The 19,397-nt window shown below is 46.3% G+C and overlaps 1 protein-coding gene across 1 annotated transcript; it reads right to left on the bottom strand.

Annotated features, from left to right (window-relative positions):
• Positions 1–429: 429 nt before the first annotated feature.
• Positions 430–19,238, bottom strand: UFD1 (ubiquitin recognition factor in ER associated degradation 1). Its single transcript, XM_036353773.1, has 12 exons — positions 19,084–19,238; positions 15,705–15,837; positions 15,305–15,337; positions 12,662–12,783; positions 11,096–11,226; positions 9,495–9,567; positions 5,831–5,899; positions 4,376–4,441; positions 4,061–4,108; positions 3,188–3,276; positions 2,236–2,317; positions 430–1,382 (listed from the first exon to the last, which is right to left on the bottom strand). The coding sequence occupies exons 1-12, from the start codon at positions 19,084–19,086 to the stop codon at positions 1,308–1,310; spliced, it is 924 nt and encodes a 307-aa protein (XP_036209666.1). The 5' UTR covers positions 19,087–19,238; the 3' UTR covers positions 430–1,307.
• Positions 19,239–19,397: the final 159 nt, after the last annotated feature.

Below are 19,397 nucleotides of genomic sequence, written 5' to 3'. Positions count from 1 at the left end.
ACAGTGGTACTTTGTGCCTTTTGAAACCACATCCATCACCATGATGGATGAACAGCCCTGGTCATCATGACAATCTTCAGTGCTCATTCTCTGAGGATACATGGGTGGACCCTGGGCTGTTGTCCTGGTGTGGTGCAACCTTTCCTCTTCTGCGTGTTGGGAGGAGCCTTGTTCAGAGGACCCTTTGCCTACAAGCAGGAGGAGACCTGGTACAAGGGGAGATCTGGGCCTGACCACCCTCACCCCAGGGGTCAGAGAGCCTCGTTTCTCTATATATTGTCCAGGAGCCACTCCCCTGTCCCCAAGTTCTTTTCTAACAGCACTATGGAATGAGGGGTACCTGCAAGCAAGCCTTCCTCCAACTCCTGATCAGTGGCCCAAGCATCAATCCCTGTTGACATCTAATCAAACATTTAGAGGCAATCCAGGTTTTAGTCTTTCCCTGTTTTTATTTGAAAATTTAATTTGGAATTACTCTCAAGGAACAAAAGAGATGAGAATAATTGGGTTAACATGTCAGAAGATCTCACTTTATAGAAATTGAGGATCTGAGACCAATACAAAATATGCAGGCCAGCAGAACATTGGATAATACATTAAACTGCGAGTGGGAGATAGGGAAGGAGAAAGAGGACCATCTTTAGCGTTTATTTATTCTAATATTCACATTTGTGTTTCACCATGAAGTTTTGTTGTTCTCTTCCTCCCCCTAATAGAATAGATTCATGGAGCCAGTTATTTTGAAATGAAAACTGAAAGTATAAATGTTTTCAGATCAGGTTTTCCTTCTGAGGAATGGTTCTTTTGTTAAAAAAAGAAAAAAAAAGTAAAATAAAAACAGAAAAACCCATCCTCAAATACTTAATTGTAGCCAGAGTAATGGAATAACTATTTATAGAGCACAAATCTATTTAAACCACTTTTCTTTAGGCCAAAGGCAACATCTAAGCTACAGATCCACAAAAAGAAAGGATAAATAAAATAAAAAGAACATCACAAGTTAGAGCAATTCAACCCCTTCCTTTGATTTTTATCAGGAACTGGGGAACTCAGCTCCTGCTGGGTCAGTGGGAGTGCTCCCAAGGGCTGAAAGCAAGAAGTGGTGAGGCGGCTGCCTATGGGACCCAATTCAAGTACATAACACGAAGTCCTGCATCCCACTTCCAGACTAAACCAGATAATTCTCAGGTAGCTCTAAACAAACCTAAAGTGACAGAGCATCCTTTGCAATAGTTTCATTCCTGTCAGAGCCAGTAACTAAAAGCCATTATGTTGCAATTGAGTATTTTATTTCCCAATCGGCTAACTTATGGCTTTCTTCCCTTTTTACGCAATGACTGTCCTTCTCCAGAGAAAGCGACGAATCTGCCTCCAGCTTCATCCTGTGTGAAGATAAAATACTATTTTCAGAAATTTCTTGGAGGTTTATAGAAAATGCTTTATTCTGCTGACTCATGTACCATCCATCCATTTTCCTTACGCCCCATTATTGATAATAAGAAATGTTTTTGAAATATAAGTACAAATCATAATCAACTGAATTGAACACATGACCACACAATCACAACTATGTGTCTACCACTGCCTTTATTCTAAGGGTGAACGTATATCCTTTTGCAGAAGCATCACATTTTCTATATATAAGTATAAAATACACCCCAAAAGAAAAGTCACCTGGAACTCCACCACCCCAAAATAACACTTTTAGTCACTTTTCTGTATGTGCTTATATAAACTATTTCAAACGTAATTCCCAAGTCTCAAGACAATGGATTTCTTATCTAGTACATTCTAAAACCTACAGAGAATTCCATCACGTGGGAGAGGCAGTCTCTACCACTGGATATTACTTCTAGGTTTGCAGTATTTTAAATTGCTGTGGTGATCAGCTTAATATGTTTGCACACAGCCTGATATTTCTTAGAAGTGGAATTCCTTAGTAAGCTAGTCTCCCACCAGCAGAAAGAGGGCTTGTTTTTTCTGAACCCTCAAAAACAGGTATCTTTCATGCATTCCTTTTGTTAGTCAGCCAGTGGTGTTAGCTATAGAAGATGAAGGTTCTGAGCTCCTGAACACACACCTCTACATCCAGCCCCACACATTCCATACAGCCTCAATAGGCCAACCAGGCCACCAGAGGGAGGAGGGCCCCAGGAATGAAGAAAAATATGACAGAAATATCCTGATTCAAAATGGAAAGAATTCCCCCACTCATCACTAAAAAATAAAACTCACCTCTTCAACCTTTTTGATCAGTGGACGTGAATTTCTGATGAAAGTGATCTTACCAAGTTTAAATTCATAATTGGGAATTCCTCTGTAAAGATGGAAGAGGAGAAATGTTAGCTCCAGAAGAAAAAGACTCAAATTCTCTTTTGACAAACAAGAGGAAGGCAAGCCAAAGGGAGGAAGTGTGTCCTCTTGGTGATTCTCATTCTGAGGTATGCGGCTGTCAACCACCCTGGCCTTGGGCCAGCCCTCTGGTGCTCCCCAGCATCCCTACAGGAGAGAATCAGAAGGCAAATGGGCAGGGGCCTTCAGACTTGGGACCTAGCCTGCAGTGAAGGGTCACCTAGGGGATTCGGAGGCCCTCATCAAATCCATCCTCCAGCCTCACAGATCAACCTTAAAGGGGTACACTTGTACCAAATTCAGAGAGTGGGTAAAAAATCCATTATAGCATTGTTCTTCTGCTCCAACATATAGTAGAAAGGTGACATATGGCAGGTGACACATCTCATCCCTGCCACCAGAGCAGGGAATCTGCTCTGAGTCCCTGGACCAAACACAAACACATCTGTGAGGCAGCTCCTGCCTCCTATTTGAAGGAAGCTGAGATACTGTGACTTGATGAAAACACAGATTAGATAGGAACTAGAAAGGTTTTAAGTAAGAGAGATCTGATGAGGGGCCATTGGAGGAGGGTGGAGGCTGGACTGCAGTGGTCCTGGACTGGAGGGAAGATATGATACACTTCCACTGAGAAACAGCAACTCCTCGTCATGTTCCAGTCGCCCAAGGAGAGCTGGTGGGGGTGGGGGAGGGGATTTCATCCACTCTGCTAGATTCTTTGAGTCAGGCTTTATTTCCAGAACTGGAGTGAGGCTGCCCACCCCAGAGGTCTGGCACAGACCCTCCCTAGATGATGATGAAGCACCAGGCTGGAGCAGAGACAGGGCAGTCCCACCTTTTGATGTCTCCAGGCTTGATTGGGGAGGGACTGGGCTCTACACCTTTCTTCTTCCCGTCCAGTCTATTCCCGGAGCCGGAGAAGGCCTACACAGGCAAGCAGGAGGGTGAGCACATGTATGCGCTTTTCTGAGACTGCTGCAGGGATATGTTCTGGGGGCGCCACCCAGTCCCCCTCAGGAATGAAGCCCTCCCTCCCCAGCTGCTGAAGTGTGGGCAGCTGAGAACTCTGTCTCAGGACTGCAGTGAGATGAAGGGAGTCTTCTGGCCCAAGAGCAACCACCGCCAGGGGTAGCCAGTAGCCAATAGCCAATGACAGGTTAAAAGGTCTGGCCTTGGCCTCTGCAGGACCAGTCTGGGGCCCTGTAGATGGACTAAGCCCTCTGTTGGAACTGCTGCAGAGCAGAGCTCAGCTTTCCGTCCTCCATTGCCTCCCAGTGCCCTGATACTAGTCATCCCTTTTTCCCGAGGGAGTCGGACTGGCAGCAGTGCTGAAGGGTCATGTTGCAATTTATTTTTAAACAGTGTAGGCCAAGAAAAGAAGAACATATTCTTAGAGATAAAGCAAATGTGGCCATATTGGTGAATCTAAGTGAAAGGTATATGTGTGTCCACTGCACTATTCTAACTTTATGGTAGGTTAGAATTTTAAAAAGAAGAAAAAGCCGTGGCGGCCTTACAGATTTGTTAGGAAGATTCCATGAGAACGTGGAAGTCAAGTGCTATGAACTGACAGAGTGGCAGATACATGTATGCACAGATACCCAGAGGCCCAATCCCTGCTGATGTCCATGGAGCGTTACAGAGTGGCTGGGAGGAGCAGATGGCACGGCAGGGGCACAGGAAGTAAAACACGTGGCCTGGTACTCACACGGAAGCCCAGCTCTCCAGCATAGCCGCTATGGTCAGCTTCGCCTTCCTGATGGGACAGAAAAATGAGAGATAAGCTTCCCAGCAGGGATACCCCAACTTTTCCCTTGGGCCCCTCATTTCTATTGCTGTCTCTGCACCGGAACAGCTGGGCCATCCCCTGGGAGCAGGGCTGGGAGAAAAGCAGGGAATGTGGCTACACTAGCACCAGTAGAGGCCAAATACAGGCCGGCAGTCAGGACAGACCAGGACACGCTCCCAAAGACCATTACCAAAGAGGCCAAACCTGCCAGGCTGGGAGGGAGGAACAACTTACAGTGGACTCCTCATGCTGGACTTGTCTTTCGGGTTCTTTGTAGCCCAGGGGAGCATCAAAATCCACCTGTGTTCCCAAGGTGAAAGGGAAAGTTGAGAGACATGCTGGCACTTAAGATTCTTTAGCTTTTCTGTTTGTAACTGAGGCAACTGTAGATTCACATGCAGTTTTAAGAACCTACACAGAAAGATGCCCTGTACACTTTGCCCTGTTTCCCAATGGTGATATTTTACAAACTATAGTATAATATTGCTACCAGGATATCGATGTCTACACTATTCAGAATTCCTGTTTTACAAGAACTCACTTTGTGTGTGTGTGTGTGTATGTGTGTAAGTTCTCACAATTTTATCACCAGTGTAGGCCCACAGTCGAGATGCTGAACAGTTCCAGCACTACAGGATCCCTTCATGTTTTCTCTCTACATCCCATCCACGTCTACACCTCTGCTGGCCACTTTCTCCACCACCCAGGGCGCCTTGTAACCACTATTATGTCCTCCCTTTCTGAAGTATTGTCATTTCAAGAATCAGCCCTGGCCAATGTGGCTCAGTGGTCAAACATAAGCCTGTGCACCGAAGGGTCGTAGGTTCGATTCCTGGTCAAGGGCCCATATCTGGGTTGCAGGTTCAATCCCTGGGCCCAGTTGGGGCGCATGTGGGAGGCAACCAGTCGATGTGCCTCTCTCACATCAATGTTTCACTCTCTCCCTCCCTCCCTCCTTTCCACTGTCTCTAAAAATCAATGGAAAAAATATCCTCAGGTTAGGGTTAACATACACACACAAAAAAACAAAACAAAAAATGGAATCAGTTTGTAACCATTTGGGACTGCACTTATTACTCAGCATCATTGTCTGGAAAGCCACCAAACTATTCAGCGTCCCAATAGTTCCTTTCTACTCAGGAGCTGAATAGCCTTCCTTAGCCTTTTTAAAAAATTGAGCTTCCTGTCCTGGCTGGTTTGGCTCAGTGGATAGAGCATCATCCTGTGGACTGAAGGGTCCTGGGTTTGATTCCGGTCTAGGGCATATGCCGGGTTTGTAGGCTTGATCCCCAGTAGGAGGCATGCAGGAGGCAGCTGATCAATGATTGTCTCTCATCACTGATGTTTCTATCTCTCTCTCCCTCTCCCTTCTTCTCTAAAATCAATAAAAATATTTTAAAAAATTGAGCTTCCTTAGTGTTTAAGAAGATGCACTTCTTGGCAGGTCTGAGATGCCAGTAGATTTAGCCATCTCAGAACAGGAGGCAACTGTGCCACCTCCACTGGCCCTGAGAAGGATCACAAGGTCAGCGGCCTTCTCATGATGCTCTGGCAGCATTTTCCTCCTCTCTCACCCAAACAGTCCTAGGGACTGTGTGAGTGACATCCTCTTGGGGCACTGGCCTACAGGTGCTACCAAATGCCCGTCTCCCCCAGGTGGAACGCACTATGAGCAGCAAACTTACTCACATTCATGTCACACTCAATGATGGACACGGCTTTGTCAGGCTTGGTCTCCATCACCCGCAGTTCATAGATCTGTGAGAACACAGAAATCAGTTGGTTAGTTTCATGGCAGCACTGGGAAATGTCACTGTTACTGTGACTCCCTACTGGGCTCTTGCAGACACATCATTCACCTCCACAACACCTTCCTCAGCCACACAACTTGCTGCAACAAGGCCATGGGGGTGGACATCACTCAACAGAAGCTACTCCCTAAAAGTAGTTCAAATCAGACAAGGGAATTATGAACCAAATTGGAAAAGACACTCATAACCTTATCCCAGAATGTATACATCTAGGAATTAATTCTAAGTAAATAATTAGCTTAAATATGCAGAGAGAAAACTCTAAGAATGCTCATTCCAACATTGCTAAGAATAGTATATAGCCAAAACTTATTCATATATAAATTATAGCCACCAGGGGAATAGAATGTAGCCAAGAGAAAAGAAATTAAACCAGTTATGTTGCTGCACGTTTAGGATAATCTCAAGTACATAAAAACATACATTAAAAGTGGTGGAATTTATTTTTTCAACACTGCTTTTGGTTCAGAGCCTGGGACAAGCTGCTGCTGCCCACTCCCCCCTGGTTTCAAGTCTTGTGGTTGCCTCATTCTTTTTTTTTTTTTTTTTTAATGTATTTTATTGATTTTTTACAGAGAGGAAGGGAGAGGGATAGAGAGTTAGAAACATCGATGGGAGAGAAGCATCGATTAGCTGCCTCCTGCACATCTCCTACTGGGGATGTGCCTGCAACCCAGGTACATGCCCTTGACCGGAATCGAACCCGGGACCTCTCAGTCCGCAGGCCGACGCTCTATCCACTGAGCCAAACCGGTTTCGGCGGTTGCCTCATTCTTTAAAGAAGGCTTGGTGAGTTACTTTCTCTCAGCCTCTAAAGATATTCTGCTATTTGGGGACTATAAATGGTTGCTATTTGCTCTTTTCCTGGAAGTATCGTATTTTCTCTCTGTTCACCTCCCTGTATCTGGTATTTGATATCTGTAACTTCTCCTGTTTGATGTACATCATACTTCCTGTAACTATGGGCTGATGGCTACTTGTAAAACAATTTCACTTATTTACAATATTTCCATTCCCCTATTCTCTCCTGCTGGAATTTTTACAGAGCATGTTTGACTTTCTTAGTATCTCCAAGGTCTCATAAGTTCTATCACCTTGCCTCTCAGTGCAGAATTCTAAGCCACTTTTCCAGACTTAACTTTCATTTCATTCTTTGTCAGCTATTGTTTAACTCTTGTTTTTCAAATCTTCCTGTTTTTTCTTTTCTTTTGTAGCTTAATAAATTTTATAATTCCACTTTTTAATTTCTTTGAATATTTTACACATAATTATTTCATATTTACACCTGAAAATCCCAATGCTGATTTCCTTAAGGGTTTAAGTCTGCTTTTGTTGTCTCTGCTTTGTGTGTCCGGTGGCTGTATTATGAGGTCCTGCTTGCTTGTTCAATCTTTAGCGGTCCTGAGGGCTTAAATAAACGGGGCCTTTCCCAAACAGAATCTGAGTCCCTTCTTTTGGGATGAGGATAACACCCACCTCTGGGTCTATTATGGCCCCTTTAAGAGTTCCAGTTTAATGTGGAAGTCTCTGATTCAGATCTCCTACTATATCACTGAATGATACAGTCATTTGCCATCAGGATGGCCCTGCTGAGAGATTCTTGAAAACTTCTTATATTTCTTGCCAACCTAGTTTTTATAATCTGGGTTTTATCCTGATTAAACTGGGTTTTATCAAAAGGGCCCTTTAAGAGTACCTAGTCTTCTATATTTCCAAACTCTATGTAATTCACCTTCCCTTTCAGTGCAAAAAATATGACCTTTTTAGTTATATTTAGCATTACTACCTTAATAAAGAACAATAACATTAAGGCTACCTGCAATTAATTATGGAAGCTTATAAAGTATTCAGTTAATGTAGACAATACTTAAAATGTTCCCCACAAAGCTAAAGGCAATAGGATTATTTCTTAGTTTTATAGAAAATTGTGATTTAAGACTCAGAAATTGAAAAGTAAGGATTCTCAATATCAGATGCTGCAAATAGAAGGAAATTACTGGAGAACATTGGATTCCTACACTGACACCAAGGGAGTAAGTGTCCTCTTGGTTCTACAGGAAGGGACTGGATGAGACACAGACTCCTGTTCATGCATGAGGGCCCCAGGCCATGAGGGGACAAGAGAGTGTATGAAGGAGTTAAGAGCTGGCCTCAGGGAAAGGCACGCCAGGGCTGGTCACTCCTGAGGACTAGGTGGTCGACCCTGACAGCAACTCTGTGAAGGTCAATCCTGGTCACTGTCACAGTGGACACAAGGTACTCACATTACTGTGCTCCATGCCTGTGTTAGGATGGCCTATCAATAGGGTTAGCAACTATTTTATCTTTCCTCAGACATGTTTCCACCAATAATGGGTAAGTGGATGCTGTTGTGAATTCATGGGAACTCATGTCACTAATGCATGAAAGAATGAGAAATGAAAGATGAAGTGTGGTATTTCACTTCACAGCTAAAGTGTTTAGATTCAGACACCTAAAAAGCATGGAATCATAGATGAACCTAAGTGGTGTTCAGACCTGAAAGACTGTGTCAAGATGGACAAGCCCAGAGGAGCTAAGAGAAAACCAAAGTAAAAGAAAACATAAGAGGATGTGGCCAGGCTCTGCTTCCAGGTGCCCCACAGCACTTGGAGCGCACCGCATGGCCAGCTCCAGGAGGGCCTGTCTGCTTCCAATGGAGGAAATCATAAGGACAAAGTCCTAGGCTGGCTCATTTCTGACAGCCCAGCAAAGGGCTTATCTGAGATTTTAGGTGCAATGCAGACCTTTCTAACTGAGGCATAATTGGCAGGCTCACAACCATGATACACAGATATGTGATTAATAAGTATAACAAACCCTAGCCAGTTTGGCTCAGTGGATAGAGTGTCAGCCTGAGGATTGAAGGGACCCGGGTTCAATTCTGGTCAAGGGCACATACCTTACGCCCTGGTCAGGGCCCATGTGGGAGGCAACCAATCTCTATCACACCACTGTTTCTCTCTGTCTCTACCCTCCCTTCCACTCTCTCTAAAAAAGTCAAGGAAAAATATCCTTGGTGAGTATTAACAAAACAAAACAAAAGGATAACAATGTTAAGCTTATTCACCTATTTTTTAAAAAAATATATTTTATTGATTTTTTACAGAGAGGAAGGGAGAGGGATAGAGAGTTAGAAACATCGATGAGAGAGAAACACCGATCAGCTGCCTCCTGCACATCCCCTACTGGGGATGTGCCCGCAACCAAGGTACATGCCCTTGACTGGAATCGAACCTGGGACCCTTCAGTCCGCAGGCCAATGCTCTATCCACTGAGCCACACCGGTTAGGGCAGCTTATTCACCTATTAATGTAATAAATCAATTACCAAAACTTAGCTGAATTATTAGCATAGGGCTCTATAAAGCAAACAGTAGGCAGCAATTAGTGGACAAAAGTCAGGTATACACTGCTTAAAAAAGAACCCCTCAAATACCAGAATGGCACTGCAGGCCCTGTTTAGGTGTGACCTGCCCTGAGCTGGGCTCCTGGCCCTGCTGGCCCTATAGCCGACACACTTACCTTCTCATTGTAGTTGATGGCAATCACATCCCCAGTGGTCAGACAGGCAAAGTTTCTCAATGCGTTTTCTAATCTGCAGACACACATTGTCAAGGCATAAACATAAACTATAGCTCCAGAATCCACATGGCATATCCTAGAGCAGTGGTTGCCAACTTTTCAGACGTCACGGACCACTGGTTGGCAACTGCCGTTCTAGAGAGGCTCTCAGAGTTTGAGGGGGAAAAAGGCAGGCTGTCTAGGTTCAGTTTTCTTGGTCACAAATCCTTCCAGGGTGACAGCAACTTTGTGAAAAGGGCCTTGTGTGGGATGCTGTTTTCATTCCTTGCGTGAAATGCCATGCTTCAGGAGTACCCTGCCCTTGACGCCTCCTGAGGACATCTGAGTTGTCAGACCCAATCCAATCAGCCTCTGAGGATGGAAATGGCTCTCCCATCACTGCTCTGGACACCCCCCATAGTCTCTGCTCTATGCTGACTTCCTTTATCCAGACTATCAGCCAGACAAGGGAACACTGGGTTGACTCTAGCTGATGAAAGTAATGCCCTTTCTACGAGAGAAACTGCTTCTGAAAGCAATCCAGTAAGTATGCATTGCAAAAAATGTAAAAACCCCAGAGAAAATCATGAGGGACTATGGTCAGATGCAGGCCTCACTCCTAGGCACTGACAGTCAGACAAGCACCTCCAAGCAGAGCTTTGAATGACAAGGGACCAGACCTTGCCCCAGGACACTGACTGCTATGAGCAGAGCCTAGCACTCCTGCATGTCCAGGACCCAGCTGCAAGGGGCACAACACACCAGTCCACAGACACAGTCAGTAGATGGCTCAACATGCCCACCCACATAGGACACGACTGTCAACAACTTGCTCCTGAGCTCCTGCCTGGGAAGAGTGTGCAGGGAGACAGGTGGAGGCAGCTTTTCTTTTACTGTCCACTTATCTGTATTTTTTTCAAACATGCATTTTAAAAAACAAATAGGAGATAGAGTGACCACTCTACCACATGACCTCAATGAGCCAAACTGGGGCCTCCAAGCTATTGTAGTCCACACACAGCACATCCCTCACCCACAATGGTCACTCCTTAAATTATGAACATATACATCTGGCTATTATTCAGAGAAAACACACACACACACACACACACACACACACAAAATCACTAGAACCTAAAACCTCTGCTGTCCTCTTGCTAAGAGAAAGAAAACTAAACCAATGCTCCCCACTGGTTTGGAGTGAAAAGCCCTAAGCTTGAGTGGCAAGTTTATGGGCACCAGAGGCTTGGGAGCTGAGAGGCAGACCCCCTGGCTCCCTTCCACCAGAACACACTGGGCTTGGGGCTAGGTGTCATAGTTCACCTGAAGGAAGGGTTCCACGTTGCCCATGAAGAACACAGAGAGCATACAGAAGAGGCCCACAGAGCGTCTAGCACACTGTCCAGGAGTCATGGCAGATGTGCTGGCTAAACGTCATTATTCTCAAATTACAATGCCAATCACAATAAATATGTGCTCCTCAAAGTAGGCACACGCTCAACAAAGCGCCCTGTAGACCGTCTGCCAGCAAACCCCTCTTTTGTCCAGAAGAGCCATCTTACACTGCTTTTGGGTTGGTGATGTCCAAGAAGTCAGGGCTCTGAGGCTGAAATTTGGAGTATGTGGCCACTTGAAGGTTGACACTTTCCACCTGAACCAGGCCCCCTTCTTCCAACAGCAAATTCTGCATCATCTAAAGGAAAAAGAAGGCCCCATGAGGTTTCTGGAAATCAAGGACCGTCAATGACCCATACGCTGGGCAGGCTACAGTCTGACATTCAGATGGCCTCGTGGAACCTTGTTCTAGGATGACTCACCCTGAAGCAGCCCGGGAGCCTGAGGTGAGATGGAGCCAGCCAGTCAACCAACACAGCGCGTGAGCGTGGGGGCTGACTCAGCGGCAACACCTGGGAAACCCCAGGCAAACACCTATTCTTGCCAGGAGCTAGAAGACCAGCTCAGGAAGAGACAGGCCAGCAGCTCCATGCTACCTAAAGAGGCATCCCAGGGGATGTGATTTTTCTCAGAAAAAAGGATTCAATTAGTTTTCTGATCCAAAGTGGTCTAAGAACCTAGACAAGGGGCCACCCAAACTCCAAGTCTATGGGTAGCAGAGAACCTTTGAGGTACAGTGTATCCCAGTATCACCACCTTTTCTCTCGCTTCTATAGAGGGGTCTCTGCACATTCAGAGTGACCTCAGGAAGCTGTCACGGTCCGACACTTCAGCCACCCACAGTGCTCTACTGCAGCGGATCCCAACCTGTGGGTCGCGACCCCTTTGGCGGTCGAACGACCCTTTCACAGGGGTCGCCTAAGACCATCCTGCCTATCAGATATTTACATTATGATCCATAACAGTAGCAACATTGCAGTTATGAAGTAGGAACGAAAATAACTTTATGGTTGGGGCACAACATGAGGAGCTGTATTTAAAGGGCCAGAAGGTTGGGAACCACTGCTCTACTGGATTAGCAGGATAAGGCCCCAAACCAAGAGGGACCTCCAGATACACAAGAGAGTGAGGCACCAAGAGGCAAGTGCTGGAAAGCAAGTTGGGTCTGGGCTTTGAGGTGTAAGAGCTCTCTATGGGACCAAGATTGGGAAACACCACGAGAGGCCAGGCAGCAGGTGTGAGGGAGTGGAGGGCTCCTGTGGTGGAGAGGCTGGCTCCGCTTAGCCCTCAGGAAGGAAAAAGGCTTAAGGGAAAGCCTAAGAGCTCTAGAGAAGGTTTGTTTTCACAGCAACAAAATTGAGTGGTTTAAAAAGACTCAGTTATAGGCAAAAGAGTAAACGCATAACCGCTGCAACAGAACTGGGGGAGAAACTACTGAAAATGGGGAGAAAATGTATAAAAATCTAAAATTTTGTACTTAGATCATTTCAAATATACTCCTGCTTCATTATGGTGAACAAGCCTTACCCAGGAGATCACAGGTAAATGGCATGGCTGTGGTATCTAGGCTACCAGTTGAGCAATTAACAAAGAAAAGGATATTCCAAATGCCCTCCCTCATTCTGAATCTGGGGTAAGACACTTGCACATGCTGGGCGGGATGGTGTCCCTGCCTGAGGTCCCACCCGAGACAGGCTCACAGACTCTCCAGAGACCAGGACAACCCCACTCACCCAGTGTGGCAGGTAGCAGATACCCTCATCAGCCACAAATTCCAGCACACCGCAGTGCGTCATGCGGTCCGAGTTCTTGTTGGTCAGCTTGAACAGCATGGGGTAGGTAATGTTGAGTCGGCCTAGAAACAAGAGAGGTTATGAGACAAAGCTTCTGCAAGGGACAGAAACGCTGCTCCCCCAACATGCTCCCCTAAAAAGCGGCCTCCTGGTACCCACTATGGCTCCACAGAGCCTTGCCCCCCAGAGTAGGTCCTCAGACCTGTGTGGTGCTTCGCCCTTCAGAGTCTGCCCATCCACAAGACCCCACATTCCCTGCGATAACACAGAATTTGGCCCAGAACTGGGAAATGTTCAGTGACTCAAATTCTCAGCAGCAGCTTACACTTGTGATTTTCTGAAATTCTAACTTTAAAAAGTGGCATGCTCACTCATTTATTTGCAAATATTAAAGTGCCAACCATGTGCTGGACAAAATTGCCACCTTCAAAGGTTTCTAGTGAGCAATCCAAAAGAGAAAACAAGCGCACCCTGATGCCGTGGTGCTGTGGGAGGGGTGGAGTAGGGCGGGAGGAGGCAGGGCTCCTGGAGGATGTCCTCCAGGTGAGTCAAGCTGGGAGGGCCAGGAAGGGAATTCCAGGCAGCGGAAGCAGCCTGAGCAAAGGCATGGAGGGAAGGGGAGCCCAGCCAGTTCAGGAATGGCTGACCATTAGGTGAGACTGGAGCAGGGTACAAGGGATGGAGTGGTCGGGAGAGGAGGCTGGGTGGGACACCATGGAGGCTGACTGACACCAGTCAGCAGTGTGGACTCTCAGTAGGGTCACGGCACAGTACATCCCCACATAGAGAGCCATAGGCAGGCAAACAGGACTGCTGGCAGCCTGACCCAGGAGTGCAGGGGGCACAGAAAGGAGAAGCTGTCAATGGAAACCAGAACCCAGGAGAGTCAGGGACTGGGACAATTGACATAGTGACAGTGTTTGTCACATGCCAGGCCCTCACTCAGTCTTCCCAGAACAGTGAGGCAGGTACTGTCCTTGCAATTTTATCTACGGGGAACAAAAGAACGCAGGTTCAGCAACATGCCCAGGACCCACGGCCCAGGAGTCATGACACTGGGATTCAACCTAGGCTACTGGCCTAGGTCGGGGACTTAACCATTGAGGCCCACTTTAGCCTGTCAATTTAGGAAGACATGGCAACAGAAGTTTCGGTCAGCAGTCAGGAGGTATGGCAGACTCATTTGGGATCTCCCTAAAAATTCTGATAAAGCAGACCAAGAAATGAGCTCGGGCATGACACCACAGATAGGGAAGGAGAGCTCCAGAAGTGGCTCCTCACTGCAGAGGTAGTGGTGGGCGTGGGTGTTGCCCCTGCACCCCTGCACATCACAAAGAGTGACTTGAATGCTGACAGATTTCAGGGGGACAGTTTCTCCCACGACAGAAAAGGTCTGAACAGCACTGATCTAAACACTACAGTCCCAACCCCTAAGTCTCTTCTCAGCCACTTGTGCCAAGGGTCACACTGGTGCTCAGCTCCTGGGTGAGCTCAAATGGAAAGGGAGGCTCTCTGGGGGCCCTGACCCCTCCTCTGCTATGACAGGGACTTGTCTGAGGATGTGAACCGCTCAGCTCCATCCACCCACTGGCTGAGCTGAGGCCAGGGTTAAAGGCCCCACTGGGTATGGCCACTGCTGCTGTTGGCACTGGGGAAGCCCTGCTGGCTAAAGGCTACCACCTCATGCCTCTGACTGGTGTTACCTGGGTTTAGGCTATTTACAAATACACCATAGGGCACTATTTAAGAGGTGCTCCTGCCACACAGCAGCTCTGATGGACAGGCGCCGTGAGTCCCCATTTAAAAATGAAGTCACTGAATTTCAGAGGCAAGTCATGAGTCAAGAGCCAGGCTAGACAAGGTGCAAAGCCCAAGCCAGAGCGACACCAGAGCTGGCACCCTTTTCCAAGTGTATTGAACGCTATGTATGGACCCTCCTGCTGGTGGCCTCCAAGCCTGCTTCAGGTGGGAGGATTCACACCAGAAACACCACTGAATCTCAATAGGCAATGACTGTGCCTGTGCTCAGGGCTTTGTGTCCAGGTGGAGTGGAGTCGGGGTATGAAGTCTCTAAATTGTTCTTATGGGTTGAGGGGGCCAGGGAAAGAGGCAGGAGCCACTGAGAGGAACAACTTCTGGGGCAGAAGATTCTGTTTTTGACATGCTGCAGATGTACTAGGCAGAGGGGGGAGAAATGAGGGTCTGGAGCCGAGGAAAGATGCTTGGGCTGGAGATGAGAGCCTTGCCCCACAGCTCCCTCTTGGGAGCTGACCATCGTCCTCTAGGAGAAAACCTAGGGAATCCAGCAACAGTATCAACTGCCCAGGCTGTGTGACAAACACTGATGCTCCAACCGTCCTTTAGTCCTGATGGGATCAAAAACAGTGGGCGGGTCAGGGGAGAGCCCCTTCACAGGGGAGAGACCTGGAGCTGAATACTCACTGGCCCCAGGGCCACTTCACCGGGTCATCTGTGGCCCCAGCTCTCCCAGCTTAGCGTGCATACTCCAGGGACAATTCCTGGCCAGACATGGCATCCATCTTTATATTACCTCAGTTCTCAAGTCATGTAGAAAATACTTACTGAGCTGATCGAGGGCTGAGGGTGGCATAATTACTGTGGAAAGAACATTTTAAAAATATTAGTAAATAAAAAGGACAGAAATCAAAATGCAGTTGCAGTTAATCTTTAAAAAGTACTAGATGATACTTATATGGTAGCCAGAATTTAATAATGATCTTTCATAACGAATTTTACTTGCTATCATTTATTTTGGGGAACTGAATGGCTACTAGCCCTAAATCTAATCATAATTTGGACCCCACCTCAGCAAATCTGGAACAAGCAATATTTTTAGTGTAAGTAGCTACTGTTACACACGTAAAATAAGAACTGTTGAAGACTATAAGCACTGCAGGCTGAGGGCAGGAAAAGTTACTATTCAAAATAAAAGTTACTATTCAAAATAAAAACAAGCACATACTCTTCCCGCCTTTCTCCACATCTGACCTGTCATTAGGCCCTGCAAGCATGGACACGGAGAAGCAGCGGTACTGCGTGGAGAAGCGGTTCTGGAAGACCCGGGGAATCGGGTGGTCAAACATGTTGAAAGAGAACTAGAAGGAGAAAAGAGATGCCAGAGTTAGAACAGAACAAAGACACATTTATTCTCATCAAAAGCCAAAACAGATCAGGGTAGTTAATGCTGCTAAATGTTGTCAAAGAACAAGATAGACTCCCAAAATCCTGATGGACCACAGCGGTCTGCCTGAAGCACTTTTCGGTACTACAGTGAACCTAAAATCTGTTTCCACCCTTTCCTTCTTTCTTTTTAAAAAAAAGAGAGTTGAGCCCAGCTGGTGTGGCTCAGCAGTTGAATGTTATCCAGGAACCAAGAGGTCCCTCCCTCTCTCTCTAAAAATCAGTAAAAACGTGTTTTTAAAAATATGTTTTTATTGATTTCAGAGAGGAAAGGAAAGGGAGAGATGGAAACATCAATGATGAGAGAGAATCATTGATCGGCTGCCTCCTTCACACCCCACACTGAGGATCAAACCTGCAACCCAGGCATGTGCACTGACTGGGAATTGAACCAGTGACCTCTTGGTTATGGGACGACACTCAACCACTGAGCCACACCAGCTGGGCGCTTGTCTCTTAATTTTGTTCAGAAGTTTCCCCACAGAATATTTAAACTTTGAATTAATTATTTTTTCTCTATTTTTGCTTTCACGGTGTTTTCCTTTTTTTTTTTTTGACGAGGGAACTGTTACACAGCAACCTGGAGTCTTCTCAAAGTACTGCAATTATTATGACATTAAAAAAAAAAGAATATAATAGCACAACCAGGTATATATCCAAAAGAATGGAAAGCAGGGTCTTGAAGAGATATTTGTACTCATGTTCAGAGCAGCACTATTCACAATAGCGAAGAGGTAAAAACAACGGAAATGTCCATCATGCATGAATGGATAAAGAAAATGTGGCACGCCGAAACCGGTTTGGCTCAGTGGATAGAGCGTCGGCCTGCGGACTGAAGGGTCCCGGGTTCGATTCCGGTCAAGGGCATGTACCTGGGTTGCGGGCACATCTTCAGTAGGAGATGTGCAGGAGGCAGCTGATCGATGTTTCTCTCTCATCGATGTTTCTAACTCTCTATCTCTCTCCCTTCCTCTCTGTAAAAAATCAATAAAATATATTAAAAAAAAAAGAAAAAAAAAAAAGAAAAGAAAATGTGGCACATACACAATGGAATATTGTTCAGCCCTAAAAAGGAAGGAAATATTGACATATGCTATAAAATGAATAAACCTTGAGGATATGCAAAGTCAAGTAAGCTGAACACAATATGACAAACTGTTTGATTCCCCTTTATATAAGGTCCCTCAAATAGTCAAATTCCTGAGAGACAGAAAGTAGAATGTTGGTTTCCAGAGGCTGGGGCGAGGGGGAAATGGAGAGTTGTTTAAAACATAGATTCAGTTTTACAAGATAAAAAAGTTCTGTAGATCCATTACACAACAATGGGAATATTATTCAACTGTACACTTAAAAATGGTGAAGATTTGTTTTTACACCAAGTTCTTAAGAAATTTCAAAATTCCAGAAACAAAGAAGCATAGAACAGACTGGAATCTCAGAGGGAAGGTGGGGGAGGGTGGGTACGTGGGAAGAGACCAACCAAACTTGTATGCAATATGCACAATCCATGGACACAGACAATAAGGTGGTGAAGGCCTGGGGCGGGGGTGGGGGCAGGCTAGAAGGGGTCAGTGGGGGAAAACAGGGGACCTATGTAATACTTCCAACAAAAGATTTAATTTAAAAAAATAAAGAAATCTCAAAATAGACAAATATTTCTTGACTTGATTCCAAATATACATGAAGTAGAGGGAAAGCCATCTTTTGATAAGGTAGTTATCAAACGCAGCAAACTGAATCAGCCATCTTCCTAAGATGCAAATACAAATCTCAAATGATTCTTCATGCCCCTGTGTTCTGGCACAGTAGTTTAAAACCTTTGGCTCTTTTAACCAACAGAACTCTTGTCTAACAAAATCTTGGCCAGAAACCTAACAAAAGAAAGCGTGCCTGGGCTAAAAGGAAGAAAAGTGGGGGCCTCCCTGAGCGCCTCTCACTACACCACCCCATCTAAGCCATTTCTTCTCTTTGCGACATGAAAGAGGAAAATGTGCGAGGTATTTAACACCCATACCAACCGGCCTTCAACCCACTCAGGAACCCCAATTTCTGCTCCTCCCCACTGCTCCCCACCCCAAATCCTACTTTCCTTTATAACCCCAAAGCCTAGCACATTGCCAACCACATATCAAGTATTCAAGGTCTGTTCAGTGGATAAACTTGAAAATGGAAGTATGACTCGACAACAACAGGATAAAATCTAATCATCATTCCTTGTTTTTTACAAGAACGAACGGCCAACACGGAGGCAATGCTGTTCAGTAGTAATTAGACTGAGCTTCGCAGCCGGCTAGCCAGTCTCGGTTTCAAATTTTCACTCCCCACGTTTGTGACCGCTTTAAACAAGTTTTCTCATGGTTAAAAGCAGCGGTTCTCAACCTGGGGGTCGAACGACCCTTTCACAGGGGTCGCCAAAGACCATCGGAAAACACATATATAATTACATATTGTTTTTTTGTGATTAATCACTATGTTTTAATTATGTTCAATTTGTAACAATGAAATTGGGGGTCACCACAACATGAGGAACTGTATTAAAGGGTCGCGCGCGGCATTAGGAAGGTTGAGAACCACTGGAAACGATAATTATCATCCTTGTCTCCAAGGACACTGTAAGGATTAAATGAGGTAAGGTGTAAGGAGGGACTGCAGGTGTTAAAATAAAAGCTGTGTATCGGGCAAAGCACCAGCAAAGGTTAGCTAGGACCGTCATGTTTACTGACTCGCTTACGCAGCCGAAGGCATGACCACCACCCAGGCCTGACCCAGGAGGTACTGGGCTCCAGGAACTGGGGCAGGAGCGGAGTGTTCCCGCTCACGGGGATCCCCCCCTCCCCCACGTGTATTCTTCCTAGGAGGCCCCTCCTTCTGTTTCTCCCCACAACAAGCTTCCCATTGATTCGGTATTCACGGGACCCGTTAAACGTCTACCACTTGCGAAAACCATGGGTGGACACGAACACGGAAGGAGCTCGAGTTCAACGAAAGGAAATGGTGGGGATGACCCGCGACCGTTTGTAGTCAGGGGTCCGGCTCCTGCCCGAGGACTTAGGCCGGGTGACTCGGCATCTCCGCAGCCATCAGGTCCGCCTCGCCGGGCCCTAACCACCCTCCTCCCCAACTCCGGCCCCAGCTCCCGGGCCCTGCCCTGCCGCGCTCACCATGATGGCACTTCTGCCACGCAGACACCGCTCTGCCGGGGAACGTTACGACCCGAGCCCTCGAACTCGCTCTCCTTACAGCCGACTCGCCCTTCTGACTGCAGCCGCCGCTGTCGCTTCGGCTCTGACGTCCCGGAAGTCTCACCGGAAGTTCCGGACTACAGCCTGGGGGGAGGTGCCGAACACAGGGCTGGGTTGCAAAGGAGAAAAAGCCAAGCAAAAGCTCCAGGGTCTACAGTTTCCCCGGAATGAACAATAAAGTACCTTTTTTGAACTTGTTTCCACTCTAAAGGAATTTTAAAAAGTATTTTAAA

Source organism: Myotis myotis, unplaced genomic scaffold, assembly GCF_014108235.1.
Source record: "Myotis myotis isolate mMyoMyo1 unplaced genomic scaffold, mMyoMyo1.p scaffold_m19_p_20, whole genome shotgun sequence".
NCBI classification, from domain to species: Eukaryota; Metazoa; Chordata; class Mammalia; order Chiroptera; family Vespertilionidae; genus Myotis; species Myotis myotis.
The sequence above is the reverse complement of the archived record's forward strand: the minus strand, read 5'-3'. Positions and strand labels throughout refer to the sequence as shown.